Below are 15902 nucleotides of genomic sequence, written 5' to 3' on the forward strand. Positions count from 1 at the left end.
ACTTACAATGTTTCTTGAAATGAAAACAATGCTTGCCTCCCAAAATATAGCTAAGATAAAGGGGGCAATAGTAAATTTTTATTGAAACAAATATCCGTTAGATTTCTTTCTTAAGCTTAGATTTTAAAATATCTAGATGGTCTTGAAAAAAACCATTAAAACGCTCATCCTTCAGTAGACCAAAGCTGGAAAATTTGTTTTGCAACTTGACATAGTAAGAAATGTGTAAAAGGCCCTATCTTCTCTTGCCACCTCGGGCAGCTTTCTAAGGCTCCTGTGGCACGTCCGCGCCATCTGCATGCGCTGTGGGCCCTGGGCCGGCACGGACGTGTGACTGGAGCTCCCCCAGACTGAAAAGCCAGTTCCCAAAGTCGCCTAATGAAAGAACCAACACATGAGAGCGAGCAAATGTTTTCAAAATAAAATTGTTCTTGTTAAAATGAAACTTCCAACCACATTACATCAACAAAATGATCCTTTAAATTAATATCACTGGTTTTTCACATTCAGAGTAAGACTTCTTTCTACCCTTGGGTAGGTCCTGCCTACAAGTTTTCAATGACCTTGCTCCCAAAGTTAAACTCCCATCCACAGGACCACTGCATGTTAGGCAGTGCTAATGTAAAATATTAGATTATAACTTCGCAGTATTAGATTAGTACTTTAAAGGAATGATTGGAAACAAGTTGGGTAGATTAATAACTCATTAATATAAGAAGCAAACCCTGTCCTCATGAAACTTACTATCAGTCTGTCTTTAGTCCCCACTTAACAAACACCAACCTTGCTTGTTTAACACCTACTATGTGCCTGACAGCCACAATGCAGCTGACATTTACTTTCTCCAAAACAACTATGGATTTGAATCTTGAGGAAATCACTTTGGTTAGTTACTACATTTACTCACGATGACCAAAGCAGGTGCTTTTTTTCTTCATCCTTTTCTATTTTTTAAAGACAAATGACACTAGATCGTTAACACTTTGGGTATGAGGACAGCTAATTGCATCTGCGATCCTCAGAGCTTCATACAGTGCCTGGTCCCTAGAAAACTTTAAGTGTTTATTCAGTTAAATCTCAGAGCTCCCTTCCAAGGGATACTGCCAAGAGGTAAAGCTCTAAACCTCTCCCATTAACTGCTCACTCACCCAGAACCATCACCTGAATTTAAGGATAAATTCTGTATTTTCAGCTGCACCAATCCTGGGAGAGCTAACAATCAACCCTTAACATTTCAGTTTTAAAACTTGGCTGATTTCCAATAGCACTTTGTCCAAATTAAACTGTAGAAATGTTATGGATTCTGGAGTAAATGTGCTTGATTAATGAAACAAGTTGGAAACTACAATGTTAATTTTTTGTTGTTGTAAATTGATCACTGTAATTTTCACCTTATATGTCATTTATATTTTGTATATACATGAACATTTTAATTTTGACAACTTTTAACAGGTGGACATATTGTTACTTCTCCGTGTACTAGGTCAGAATTTCTTTCCACTTATAACTGTAATTCAATAAAACTTAATCCTGTCTGCTTATCTTGCTCCATGTTTAAGTAATTTTGGTCAAGTCAGCAAACATGGGATATGGACATGAGCTAACCCTCACTTACAAAAACATCTCCAGCGAACTATTCTCTTTCATCTCCAGGAAACTATCCAAAGAATAAAGGCTGCCGGCAGAAGAACAAGGAGAAGTCAGCTCCCCATTGTTCCTTTCTTTCTACCTGAAGCAGGCTGGAGCAGGAGCAGGAGGATCTGTCTGCTTGGAAGCCAAAATCCTCCACGCTGGAAGAGAACAGAGAATACACAGGGGCCTATCCCAGCCTCAAAATATGCACAGCAAATACCTTCCAATCTGTCAAAATCAAACACACACATTGAAAAAATAATTGTATAGAGAGTGGGGCGCCTGAAGGGGGAGGGGGTTGTCAGCAGGCACATCAAGAAGTCCTTTGTAAAGCTAACAATGTGTAAATTCAACTGCATGGTTTAGAAAACACCCAGAATAAGCCTAACCACTTAAATGAATCTTAAGATTAAGCTCCCAGCTTGGCACAGCCTGTTGGGACATTAGACTGAAAGGACTAGACTGGTTTCTCCACAGCTGCGCTTTGTATCAGTTTGTTTAAGGCACAGGATTAGGTGTTACCAAATATAGGAATATTGACACCCGTTACATCTAATCAGAAAGAGTAACTACGATTAGGTCACAACCAGGACAGTAGCAGGAAGATACAGTATTTTGGAGAACTCATTCCACACCAGTCAGAAGTGTTTTATTAAAAAAAAAAAAAAAAAAGTGAAACACACAAAAAAAACCCTTTTAATTAGAAAGTCTGATTAAATTCAATGTGAACTCAAGTTCTCAAAAACCCATTGGGGAAAGTCAACAAATACATCTGAGAAAAGCGGGCAGCTGCTGACAAGTCTTTGGTGGAAAAGTAAGTTCATACTTAAACAAGCTGCCCTAATCCTAATGATTATCAAGCCCAAGTTTTGTTTTTCAAAAATAGGTTTCAAGATATCCCAAGGAAACCATACAGACACCCCCAAGAGTACAAAGATATAACAGTGAAGTTTAAGGATAGAGGAAAAGCCAAATATGACAACACACACAAATAATCTATAAAATAAAATAAGCCTTTCAATCCTAGAGGAAAATGGGAAAGCCTCGTGAATATAATACACGTGGGACGAGGACTGATGCGGAACTACCCTAAATATTTTCCCAATGACTAAGCCACGGAATGACAGCTCAGGACACCATTCACAATTAGTTTTACATACCATAGGTATGTAAGTTACAGTAATGTTTTTTTCTACTCAATTATCATTTCTTCCTTTTGACTTTTTCCCTAATTTTCTCTAGCAACATTTTTCCTTTGGTTTGACCAGTTGAACTCAAAAGGCTTGGAACCTAAAGTGAGTATCAACTCTTATTGAAATAGCACTTAGGAAATGCAATCCTAGAAAAGGCAGATTTTAACTGAAGTGGCTTGACCCAGTTAAGCACCCGCTCTCAATGGGACGATGTCCTCCACGTTCATCACCAGGTGAACGGCTTCCCTTGGCCGGCTCCCACGACCCAGCAGGAGGCCGGCGCGCTCCGTGCTGAGGTACGGCAGAGCCATGCGCACCGGCAGCCCCCCGCCATTTCTGCTTTGAATAAATACAAAAAGCATCATTTTAAACCATTTCAGTAAAATAAATAAAAAATATTGCATTTCTATTGGCCTGTTTCGCCTCTCTGACCGGCTTGGAGTGGTGTTCGTGACAGAAGACACAACAGTTAATTGGTTGCTACTCCACGCTCCTTAGGCTTCAATACTTCCCGCTCTTCAAGCCTCAGCACCTTTTTTGCGGCAATAATGGTATTCTTCATCAGCATTGCCACTGTCATGGGACCAACACCCCCAGGGACTGGAGTGATGTAACCGGCTTTCTTTTTGACTCCTACATAGAAACAGGATGGGTAGACTGCCTTAATTATGGCAAAGGAAATGTATGCATCTTAATGTGCCGTGGAAGCAGTCAAAGAAAAAGTAAGAATATATATAAGCACCTTCGTAAGCCTCAAACTCATTAAAAAAAAAAGAAAAAAAGTCCTATCTACATTACTCAGGGGTAAAGGCTTTTGAACATACTAAAAAAAGAACATGCATGTAATATGAGTTGTTCAATGAATATTTATACATCTAAATAACCTATAACTTACCATCCATACTTTTCCTCCATATTAAATCAGTTTGAAAAGAAACACCTCAATGGGTTAACTATATGTGAGATATAACTATATTTATTATATTATTAATATTAATATATTACCAATTAATACCTGCCTACAACATTTTCTTACTTTTATTTACTATTTATTGACTATATTTATTTAACTATACTGTTTGCCCAAAGCACCAAAGCCAAGTAATTTTCTGGAAAGTGAGAAGTAAGATTTTTTCTAACCCAATCTTAAAGGAAAAATACTTAGATACCTAGGCTTGTGTCTGATTGCTTTATTAGAAATAGAAAACTAGAAATAGGTTTACCCAAATTGAGATAAACATGATAACTTAAGAACTGAAAGGAGAAATCTACTAGTATATTTCAAAATCCAGGAATGTGGCTCTTTTCTGGACCATTTTTAACATTCCAGGTCTGTGATCTCTCCTCTCAATGTGAAAATGATAAATCTGTAACACCTTCTAGGAGACTCAATGGTTTCGGAAAATCAACTCATTAAATTTTTAGACATGTTAAAAGTGATGAAGTGGTTTTAATTATGAAGTAACCCTAAGGAAAGAACAAACACCTCCCTGAAAAGTTTATACCCGGTCCCCATAATTTTATGATATAAACAATTAAAATGGTTCTAGAATGACTATAATTTAAGTTTCTCTTAATTCATGTGGAATGCATTTTGAATTACCAGAGTAACATAAGATGGTTTTATTTTTGCTTTTTTTTTTTTAAGTAATTTCTACCCCCAACACACAGCCCTGAGATCAAGAGTCACATGCTCCACGGACTGAGCCAGCCAGGTGCCCCCAGAGTTACGTAAGTTAAAAGTAAATGATCTGTCCTAAATGTCCATTAAAGGTAGTATTTACCGATTTTATATTTTAAGAAAATTATGCCATTTACCTTCAAAGTCCACATCTCCAACTAACTTGGGTTTAGCAGTGATGGGATCTTGAACTCTATTTATTCCCACATCGATGACTGCAGCTCCCTCCTTGATCATATCTGCTGTGATCAGATTTGGAATGCCTGCAAACGGAGAGAGGAATGAGAGGAATGATCACTAGTCCTGAAAGGAAGATTCTACTTGTCAGAGTCTTATCTGATTTCAATTTTAAGAGACCTGGAAGAACTAATTAGCTTGTTTGATGAAAACCTGTAAAAACCATTAGCCAAGAAACCACTGAAACTCCATACAGTAAACAGACATATTAAGAGGTTTTTGAAGCAACATTCACCCATCAAGTCAAGATTGGAAAGCCAGAAACCAAGGCCGCACGCACCGTTCTTGCCTAATCTCTATGGGCCGCATACAATATCACGGCTAGGAGAATGGTGAATGGGGTGGCACAGAGGCAGGCAAATTCTAAGATAAGAGGTCTGTCTTCACCCTTCTGAGGTGAGGCCCTTCCCTCCCCTCCCTGGGGTTCCTACCTGCAGCAGAGACTACAATGTCTGCAAGAACCGTGTGCTTCTTCAGTTGCTCTTTGGGGGTGTATCGATGAGATATTGTCACAGTGGCGTCACCTAGGAATTAAAAAATACACGTCTTGATTTCTGAATCAAAGCTGAGATTGGATTAGGTCTCGACTAGGCAACCCATTTTAGAAATTCACCAACTCTGAAGCAGTAATTGACTTAATTCGTGTACCATATTTTCTGGACAGCTAAGTACCAGTTACTTTTGAGCAATTAATACCTAGTTTCTTTTATTTTTTTTTAATCTAAATTCAATTAATTAACATAGAATATATTATTAGTTTCAGAAGTAGAGTTCAGTGATTCATCACTTACATATAACACCCAGTGCTCATTGCAGGTGCCCTCCTTAATGCCCATCACCCACTTACCCCACCCCCCACCCACCTCCCTTCCAGGAACCCTCCGTTTGTTTCCTGTAGTTAAGAGTCTCTTATGGTTTGTTTCCCTCTCTGATTTCATATTTTATTTTTCCCTCCCTTCCCCTAAGATCCTGTTTTGTTTCTTAAATTCCACATGAGTGAACTCTTAAGATAATTGTCTTTCTCTGACTTATTTCACTTAGTATAATACCTTCTAGTTCCATCCACATGGTTGCAAATGGTAAGATCTCTTTTTTGATGGCTGAGTAATATTCCATTGTATATATATACCACCTCTTCTTTATCCATTCGTCAATGGACATTTGGGCTCTTTCCAGAGTTTGGCTACTGTGGACATTGGGGTGCAGGTGCCTCTTTGGGTCATTATGTTTGTATTCTTTGGGTAAATACCAAAAGAATTCTTATAACTTTTCTTATAACTTTTATCCCCTCATCCTAGCTCCAGTTTCTTATAACTTTTATCCCCTCATCCTAGTTCCACCCTTTGGAATCATTTAAAATTAAATTTATTCCTTATCCTATTTGGCAGCCTTTCAAGAATCTTACCTTTCCTAAGCAAAATATCACTAGAATTATTCAAGGTTTAAAATTTTTTTTCTATCAAGTGACACAGAATGGGATACTATGAACTGTTTCTTAGTTCAAACTATCAAAGCCATAACTGAAAATGTCTAATTGCCTACAACCATGCTTACATTCAAAACTCAAATATATTTCTGAGGCATATCCATTTCTGTACTAGTTCCCTAATAAATGAATATAAATAGTCTCAGGTGACAGGAGGAGTTCAGCTTCTCCTACAAAGATTACTCCCCAAATATCTGCTAACAAAATTACAACAAATACAAATACAAAGTTTAACAAACACAGGACACCCTGCAGAGGTTCGCACATAAGGGAGCAGGGAACACTCCTCCGAAAGCCATTTCCTTACCTCCAGGACGTTCGTGCGCCCCATCTGTGTGGAGCAGCATGGCAATGGGCATTCCAACATTTTTTGACCTCCCAGCCACAACCACATTCTTCCCTAGGGTTGGAATGCCTATGAAGAAATATATATATTTACATGAAAAGGAGTACCAGACTATGCTAGAAGGAGCACCAAAGAAGGCAGACAGAGGGCCTAGGACATGAATCTAACTGTGATAAGGAAGGGAGTTACTAAGCTTGTTGCCTCAACAGTCAAGGGGGCCCATCACTTGCTACACATCCTGAAGACTAAAAGAACATGAGAGAAAGCACCCTGGAAGCTACAAAATATTATATGAGTGTGCACTATCAACCCAATGAAACCTTACGTTTCCTTTGCGGAGGCTTCTGGATTAAGTAGCAACAAAGTCAATAGAGGCAACCACAGGGAGAGGCAGGCTCTGGGGGCAGGACTGGAGGACGTGGGGCCCAAGTGTCCACTCTGCAACTGTAGGCACTGTTACCACTGGCGAGTACTGGTTTCATGATCCTAACACAGACATACAACTATGGGATATACCTACCAGTTCGCTTAATTATTTCCCAGACACCCCACGGGGTAGCCGGTAACATGGAGTACTGGTCCAGACACATTCGCCCTACGTTAATGACATGAAAGCCATCAACATCCTTGTCTGGGGAAACAGCGTTGCAGATCTTTCGCTCGTCGATGTGCTCTGAAGGAGAGATCAGAGCAGCGGCCTGAGGTCACTGTCACCTAGTTGGCACCGCCTGACTCCAGCTTAGCTGGCTTATCGCGCAAACCCCTTCCCCTTCCACGACTGGCCTCCGTGATTGACTTCTTGGTCTGCACGGAAGGAACACGCACCAGGCAAAGCCAAATGCCAGCATCAGAGGCAGTAGCTTCTTTTTTTTTTTTTTTTTTTTTAAAGATTTATTTATTTATTTATTTGAGACAGAGAGAATGAGAGAGAGAGAGCACATGAGAGGGGTTAGGGTCAGAGGGAGAAGCAGACTCCCTGCCGAGCAGGGAGCCCGATGCGGGACTCGATCCCGGGACTCCAGGATCACGACCTGAGCCGAAGGCAGTCGCTTAACCAACTGAGCCACCCAGGCGCCCGGCAGTAGCTTCTTGTACAGCTGCTTCCCTCCACCGCCATTTTGTATCAAGATCTCAATTCCGAGTCAAGGAGTAATTTATTCTGAGTAGGTCGGTGCATACTTAGTAAAATATTCACTCTCTCGAGTTTACCTCCCCTTTAAGTCAGATCCACGAGGGGCCAGGTGTATAAAGTAGCTAAGAATCCTCTACTCCTCAGAAATCATTCTAAGTGATAGAGTCCAAAACTCACCTGGAAGAGGCAGCTGAACAAGGAGGCCATCTACATTATCATCATTATTTAGTTTATTGATTAAATTCAACAGTTCTTCCTCTGAAATTGAAGCTGGTTTCACAATTGTCTCACTGTTGATTCCTATAAGAAAATTCCAAGGTTAAAAAAAAGTATCGAGGCATTTAATGAGCAGCACTATGTTGGCTGCCACGGTATTCTAACATAGAGGTTCTTTATCACACCCAACCCTGGTAGCTAAAAAGCCCCAGTCAGTTCCCAAGGCACCTAAAAAATTAACTTCACAAATATACACTCTAGAGAACGCTGGCTCAACAATTATCTACATTATTCTACATTATCCTCATGAGCTTCAATTTACAGAAAAGGAGGCAGAGGCTCAGCAAAATTGAAACACAAGCCATCCAGTGATGGAGGCAATCCTTCCAGTTCTGGAGTCCATGTTCTTTCCACTGCACTGTGCTTCCTCCCAGTGTCTTAAAAAGCCATAGCTTGCCATTTTCTAGAGTTTCTAAAGATTTTTCAAAGAAAAGGGCAGGAGGCCTCAATCCTGTGATACCAAGGACTCATGGCCCAGTCAATGGCCCAGCCACCCCAGTGGTTTTCACAGCCTTTCAGAAGGAAGGCACCCAGGTCTCATACCACCGACCCACAGGGGAGCAGGAAGAGGCAGAGCCAAGCCCACCCACCCGAGGTCTACCGTCACACAGAGTCTGTGGTACAGCGAGACCTCGAACACGAACCTCCCATCACCCAGACCCTCAGCTTTTGCATTCCAAACTCTAACCACTGCGTAATTTTTTTTTAAGATTTATTTTTATTTATTTTAAAGAGAGAGAGCATGCGAGCAGGGGGAGGGGCAGAGGGAGAGAGAGAGAAAATCCTCAAGCAGACTCCCCGCTGAGTGCGGAGCCTGATGTGGGGCTCAATCCCAGGACCCTGAGACCATGACCTGAGCTGAAATCAAGAGTCGGCCACTTAACTAACTGAGTCACCCAGTTGCTCCCCACTGCATGATTCAATTGGCTGTGGACCCAGTTGGTAGAGAAGCCAAAAGCTCTTTCCCAGAAGTCAGTCATTTCCTTCAAACCCAGGACTGTGTTCTAGGTCACATCACTGAGGCCTCCTCAACCAAATGCTCAAACATCTCAGCCAGACTCTCATGTCTGTCAAGGAAAACAAATATAAAATGTGTTCAAGGTCCCTTGTCTAATGTTAAGACTAAAGACAGAATTTAGCTTATATTCCAGAAGACACGGAGAATACCAACCATATTCCTTCCATCCTAGTCTATAAGCCTCCCCAGCAGATAGGCCTAATTTCTTTATGACCACATTTTGGATACAGTTCAATCCCATCAGCCTCCTCTGCTTGAGTCTTCTAAGCAGAAGAAAGACTCACGAGTGCCAATGGAGTTTGCGTCAGATAAGCCACAATTTGACGGCAGCCAGGGTCTGTGAGTGACACATACCCACTTCTGCAGCGGCCCGGGTTTTGTTGAGGACATAGGAGTGACTTGCAGGATTCTCGCCCACCAGAACCACACTCAGGTGCGGCCGCTTGTTGCCCGAAGCCACCCATTCTTCCACCTCCTGCCACACTTCCCGCTTGATCTGCTGGGCCAGCTTCCTTCCAGAAATGACAACGGCTTCATTTCTGCAGAAGGCAACAACAGTCACAAAACCAAATAGCTTAAATTTTTGTGAAAAGTAAAGATCAGACTACAAAAAAAAAAAAAAAAGCTTATTAAACACCCCAAACTTAAAGAGTAGATTAAAACACATGGTGCTTAAGCTGAGGGACAACGGAAATCTGAAGGGCAGTTTCAGAGGGGTAAATCTGTGTCCAGCTACATGTTTGGGGAGATAACGTTGACTGAAATACTATCATTACCCTGAAGCTTGGAGAGGTTAAGTGAGTGACAGCTAGTACTTGGCAAAGCTGGCCCTCATACCCAGCTCAGTCTGAATCCAGAGTCCAGGCTCTTACCGCTACACCATCTGGACCCCTGATCATTGACACATTGATAGACCCCTCCCCGCCAAAAAAAAGCTTTCCACTGTTTTAATTTGCATTGTTTTATTTGACCCGTCACCACTATGAGGTTAGTGTTTCCTATATGCTTATATACCATTTTGTAGTTTGTGTTTTGCGTAAGTTATTAGCATCCAGCCATGTGTTTCAAACCATTTCCCAGTTAAGTCAATTGGCTTTTAATTTCTTTTTTTTTTTTAAGATTTTATTTATTTATTTATTTGACAGAGAGAAAGACAGCTAGAGAGTGAACATAAGCAGGGGGAGTGGGAGAGGGAGAAGCAGGCCTCCTACTGAGCAGGGAGCCCGATATGGGACTTGATCCCAGGACTCTGGGATCATGACCTGAGCCGAAGGCAGCCGCTTCACCGACTGAGCCACCCAGGCGCCCCTGGCTTTTAATTTCTATGATGCTTTCAAATATATAAATTATGTTATGCAATTAAATGAATAGACAATGTTCTGGACAGGTCAAACCTCAAAATTACCACTGCTCCCCACAGCCCCTCCTGGAAAAGACTTTCCCAGTGAGAATAAGGAGGTTCCATGTCATGGGTGGCAGTGTGCTCTACCCCGGGACCCCAGTGGCCCACCCACAGCTGACAGATCAGGAATGACTATCGGACACCAAGGACAATTTCTAGGCCAGCCAGCGGTCCAGTTGGTGCACAAGCTCAGAGCAACAGGAGCAGTGGTAAACTAGCCTGGTAAGAGCTTCTCCCTGAAACACATTCACACACTAGAACCACAGAGGACCTGTTGGTGGGAGGAGCTGAAGACAGACATAGAAAAAAAGTAGAGACAGAGAGAATAGAAGTCACACTCATGGTAGGACAGAGCAAGAGATGCGGAAACTGCTACTGATGGGGCAACGAGAAAACTCAGGGTCTAGAAGAACCTCCAGTTCCCAAAACCATGTTCCGATCTCTGAAAGACCACTTCTTCCCAATAAGAACTGTTTATGCAGCTCTTCCTGGGTTCTAATGTGGAAGATTCCTGGTTTTCTTATTTCCATACATGGCCTTATAATAAAGTTCCCAATACTTAATGTAGGATGAGCAACTGCTCTTTTAGCATAAAGGTCTAGTGGAAATAAGTCTTCCCATTTTGTTTTCTTTCTGTCTTCAGTATCACAAAGAATGCTTCAATCTCAAGACCAGTGAAACACACAGTTGTCTGAAATATTGAAAAAATTTCCCCTAATAGCACATATTTAATTCTCAGGGATAACACCAAGGTACTCGATATCCTGTATGGTCAGATATGATTCATTCTTTTTTTTTTTTTAGATTTTATTTTTAAGTAATCTCTACGCCCAACATGGGGCTTGAACTTACAAACCCAAGATTAAGAGTCGGACGCTCCACCAACTGAGCCAGCCAGGTATCATTCATTCTTAAGACCACTGTTAATTAAAATGGAATTTTATTTTATCTTTTTTAAAGATTTTATTTATTTATTTGACAGAGAGAGACAGCGAGAGAGGGAACACAAGCAGGGGGAGTAGGAGAGGGAGAAGCAGGCTCCCCGCCGAGCAGGGAGCCTGATGCGGGGCTCAATCCCAGGACTCTGGGATCATGACCTGAGCCGAAGGCAGACACAACGACTGAGCCACCCAGGCGCCCCTAAAATGGAATTTTAAAGCTTCAACAGTCTTTAAACCTTCCATGCTTCTTTTCCATTAAGATTAAACACCTACTTTAAACCAGATTGAAATGTCTTATATATAAAGCAGTAATTTTATATCTAAACTTTATATTAATTTGTATTTGTATCTTGGGAGCTTTAAAAAGATAAAATTTTATAGCAAACAGCACTTTCACCCAAATTTTATGTAATGATACTAGCATAGCACAAAATATATAATAGCATTTCACATACACCCATGGTATATTAAGGAACTGAAAACATGTTAACATTCACAAATCAATTTTAAAACTAGAGTTGAAGGGGACTTCATTCAAAGGGCTTTGGACACAAACACCTCTGGCAACACTCCTGGGAAATAGCCCCAGTACAGAAATATATTCCCAACCCTGCAATGCTGTAGAATGAAAGATTACTTTAAAAGAGCTTACGACAGTGATTTACAATGAATGAAATAACATATATAAAGTGCAAGGCATATATATTCAATAAAAATTAATTTCTTACTCTCTTCCGTTGGTTAGATTTACAAACACACACGCATATCCTTAATATATAACATATATATTTACTTACTCATAAGGATATGTGTGTAAACGTATATACACACATATAAATATTCAGTAAAGTCTTAAATCACATTTCCTTAAAAAGTTCCTTTTGAGGTGGCTAGTGAGTTAAGCTCAGGTCGTGATCTCAGGGTTGTGTGTAGGGCCCTGTCAGGCTCCACCCTTGTCTCTCTCCCTCTGCTCCTCCCCCACCCCACCCCACACTCTCTGACTCTCTCAAATAAATAAATAAAATATTTTTTAAGAAATTGAAAGCCATGAACTTAGACAAAATGGTAGCAGCACATTTGGGCTAAGACTAATCTACTACAGTTAAAAACAGAGGGTTCTGGGAGAACCCAGTGTTCCAAGTCCCAAAGGCAGGTTCTGGATGTTACGCCAATTAGCTTTAAAAAAAACTGTCAAAGAGCAACTAGAACCAAAAACAAAGCAACAACACAATGAGTATCTTCTGTAATATCAGCTGTTCTAGCCCTCCTCTGCATATACAACTCTGCAAAATGTGAAACAGTCCTGCCAGTGAGTCATTACCTCATTTCCCATCATCTCTTTTGCCAAAGGGCAGATAAAGTAACTGCTACCTCAAAAGAAACAGAAATAGAGGCTCAGCTCAGTCCCACAGGGAATCCAAAACGTATTAACTATATTAGCTAACACTTATGTAGGAATTAAATGCTTTTCACAGATGTGTTTAATAATGGGTTAAAATTACGAATGAGAATAAAATAAAATGAGTGAACAGATGAAAAAAGTCACAAGGACTGTTCAAATAAAATTCAAAATCCAGCTCAGTAGCATCTTCGCTTTCCTAATTCAATAGCGTACAACACTATAATTTTCCATAAAAACAATTATCAGGTGCATTTTACAGTTCATGATCAGGTTATTCTGGAAAGGGTTCGGTTATCTACTAATTAATTACATACAAAGGGGGATGGAACTAACATCTATTAAACACTAGGTATTTTGCTATGAGTTTTACATACATTACTCTCATTTACCTTGGGGTTATTATACTATTATACTATTATAGTATACTACAGAAGGGGAAAGTGAGGACATTAGAAACAAGATTCAAACACAAACCTCTGCCTCCAAAGTCCATTTTTCCCTATACCCCAGTCTACTTTGGTACTCTCTCTCCAACCACGAGTTTAGAGTTTTAGATTTTATTTTTAAGTAATCTCTACGCCCAACATGGGGCTTGAACTTACAAACCCAAGATTAAGAGTCGGACGCTCCACCAACTGAGCCAGCCAGGTATCATTCATTCTTAAGACCACTGTTAATTAAAATGGAGTTAATTAAAATTATTTTATCTGAAACCCTCCCCCAAAAGGAATTCATGCAGACTCATAAAAGATACTGTTCTACATTTACTAGCCAGCAGTGATCAAAGCAATACAAGGAAACCATAAATACCATAGTATTGCCTTCAGAGATATGGAAGTCTACTTGTTCATTCAGAAACGTTAGTGAAAGGAGGGCATCTGTTACTGGAGAGTGAACAAACTGGTCCAGTTTTCTAGGTGGTGAATTAGAGGATCTTTACAAATCTCTTCAATCATGAAAGCCACAGGCACACGTGGCCAGAACTCAGGAAGGGAGCAACGGGGAAGAGAACAGACAGTAATGAGGGATGGGGCTGAAAGGCAGGTCAGGGTCAGAACAAGAAAAGCCCTGAGTGTCCTGGGTCTTCTTTCAAGAACGCATTAATCCTCATTCTGTGCTACGACAGCATCTTGGCAATGTTTCTAACATTTTTTTTTACACTGAGTGGAAAGTACACACGTGTTCTGCCCCTTGACAGGTAAGGGAGTTCGACTAGGAAAGAGGACTTATGATCATCCCTGAATTCACACAGCCTAGCCAAGTGCCAAGATGAAAGAAGGGGCTGCTATAACAGGGCTCAGCTCGCTGGCAACGCAAAGGCTCTAAAGATGGGCGAGGGAGTGCGCAGATTTAGGGAGAGAAAGCACAGGCCCCCAGAAGACTCTTCAACCTAGGTTTAAGAATGGGAGTTTGAAGTCTAGAAAGATCAGGAAAAACCCATTACCTCCTAAGAAAAGGCAAACAGAGCTCTTCTCTCCTCCTCTCGGGTTTTTTTCCCCTTCAATTTACCAGCCTGCCAGTGACTAGCTCCGGGTGGACCGCATCAAAGCCCTGGTGACCCCAGCACATTTATTCTCTTGGCAGGGGAAGGGGCAGCTTGGAGAGCTGCGGGAGCCACATCCACCTCCCGAAGGAGGAGGGAAGAGCGGGGTACCCGGCGAGCAAGCCGGCTCTGGGATTTCATCAGACTGCACCAACCTCCTCCGCCGCTAGGATCCCGACGCGCACTGAAGGCTGCTCATTCAGAGTCCTTCCCGGCGCTCGCCGAAGCCTATGCTCTGCTTGGCCAAGCGGCTCGGCAACACCGCCAAGGGCGGCCGGCAGGTTCTGGCCGGTAACCTCCGTACGGTCCCGCGTAAATCCGGGCGCCCCAGAGCCCGCCTGCACCTTCGCTCTGCACCGTGGGCCCCGTCCCGCCTACGGACTGGCCCCGAGAGAGGGCGACGCCCCGGGGCTGCGGAGACCGGCTCCCTCTGAAAGGCAGGCTCCGGGCATCAGCCCGCCCCACGGAGCGAGCGCTCAGATCGCAGACTGCGGCCGCGCTCGGCTGCCACATCGCCCCGTCACCGCCCGGGACAGAGATGCTCGGTAGAACGTCCCTCGGCGCCCCTTCGGAGCCCGGGCGGCCCCCCCACCCTCGGTTCCCCTCGGCTTTCGGCGCTGACCCAGCTCCCGGACCCTCTTACCGAACTACCGAGACGTGGAAGGGGCGATGACGGAGGCGGCAGCTCTGCGCGGGCCGGAGCAGCCGGGTGGCCAACGTGGACACGACGGAAACAGCAGCCATCACCCGCGCCAAGGTCCGCGCCAGGAGAGAAGCGCGCGCGCGGGCCGTGCAGTTATACCGCGGCCGCGTGGCAGGCCCCGCCTCCCGCCCGCACCCATTGGCCACTTCCCAGCAAAGCCCTGTTTGTGATTGGAGTAAGAAGAGCCAGCAGGGGAGCCCTAGAAGGCTCGGAAGCCCCGGTAGCCTGCAGAGATTGGCCGAGGAAGGCAAGCCCCTGCCCGACGCAGCGGGTGTCACGGAGGCCTGGCCAGCACGAGTGAGAGTTTGTTCATTCATTGCTTGAAGAAATACCTGAGCGCCTACTGTGTGCCAGGCAGCATAAAAAGTGGATAAAAAGATAGGCAAATAGAAGAATGATGGAGTTAGAAAGAAACTATTTGACGAAATCATAGGAAAAACGGATCATCAATGGATGTCAAAACAACTGGATGAAACTGGATGAGGAACAGGTATGTACTTACTGGGTTGCCAGATCTTGCAAGTAAAAATACAAGACACTCAATTATATTTGAATTTTAGATAAATAATTTAGGAGGAGGGGTCATACTTGTAGTAGGATAGTATTCGATGGTCATCTGAGATTAAAATTAAACCGGGCTTCCTGTATTTTATCTGGCTACCCTTTTTGCATAGTGTAAAAGTATCTCTCCCACAAAATACTTATTAATAGTAAAGGGGGGGCGGCTGGGTGGCTCAGTCGTTAAGCGTCTGCCTTCGGCTCAGGTCATGATCCCAGAGTCCTGGGATCGAGCCCCGCATCGGGCTCCCTGCTCCGCGGGAAGCCTGCTTCTCCCTCTCCCATTCCCCCTGCTTGTATTCCCTCTCTCGCTGTGTCTCTCTCTGTCAAATAAATAAATAAAATCTTTAAA

The 15902-nt window shown here is 42.7% G+C and overlaps 1 protein-coding gene across 1 annotated transcript; it reads right to left on the reverse strand.

Moving 5' to 3' along the window:
- Nucleotides 1–28: 28 nt before the first annotated feature.
- Nucleotides 29–15047, reverse strand: MTHFD2 (methylenetetrahydrofolate dehydrogenase (NADP+ dependent) 2, methenyltetrahydrofolate cyclohydrolase). The gene is made up of 8 exons (XM_032410658.1): nucleotides 14933–15047; nucleotides 9356–9540; nucleotides 7885–8007; nucleotides 7096–7248; nucleotides 6537–6644; nucleotides 5175–5267; nucleotides 4644–4769; nucleotides 29–3458 (listed from the first exon to the last, which is right to left on the reverse strand). The coding sequence occupies exons 1-8, from the start codon at nucleotides 15031–15033 to the stop codon at nucleotides 3295–3297; spliced, it is 1053 nt and encodes a 350-aa protein (XP_032266549.1). The 5' UTR covers nucleotides 15034–15047; the 3' UTR covers nucleotides 29–3294.
- Nucleotides 15048–15902: the final 855 nt, after the last annotated feature.

This window comes from Phoca vitulina, unplaced genomic scaffold, assembly GCF_004348235.1.
Source record: "Phoca vitulina isolate PV1807 unplaced genomic scaffold, GSC_HSeal_1.0 scaffold12, whole genome shotgun sequence".
Lineage (NCBI taxonomy): Eukaryota > Metazoa > Chordata > Mammalia > Carnivora > Phocidae > Phoca > Phoca vitulina.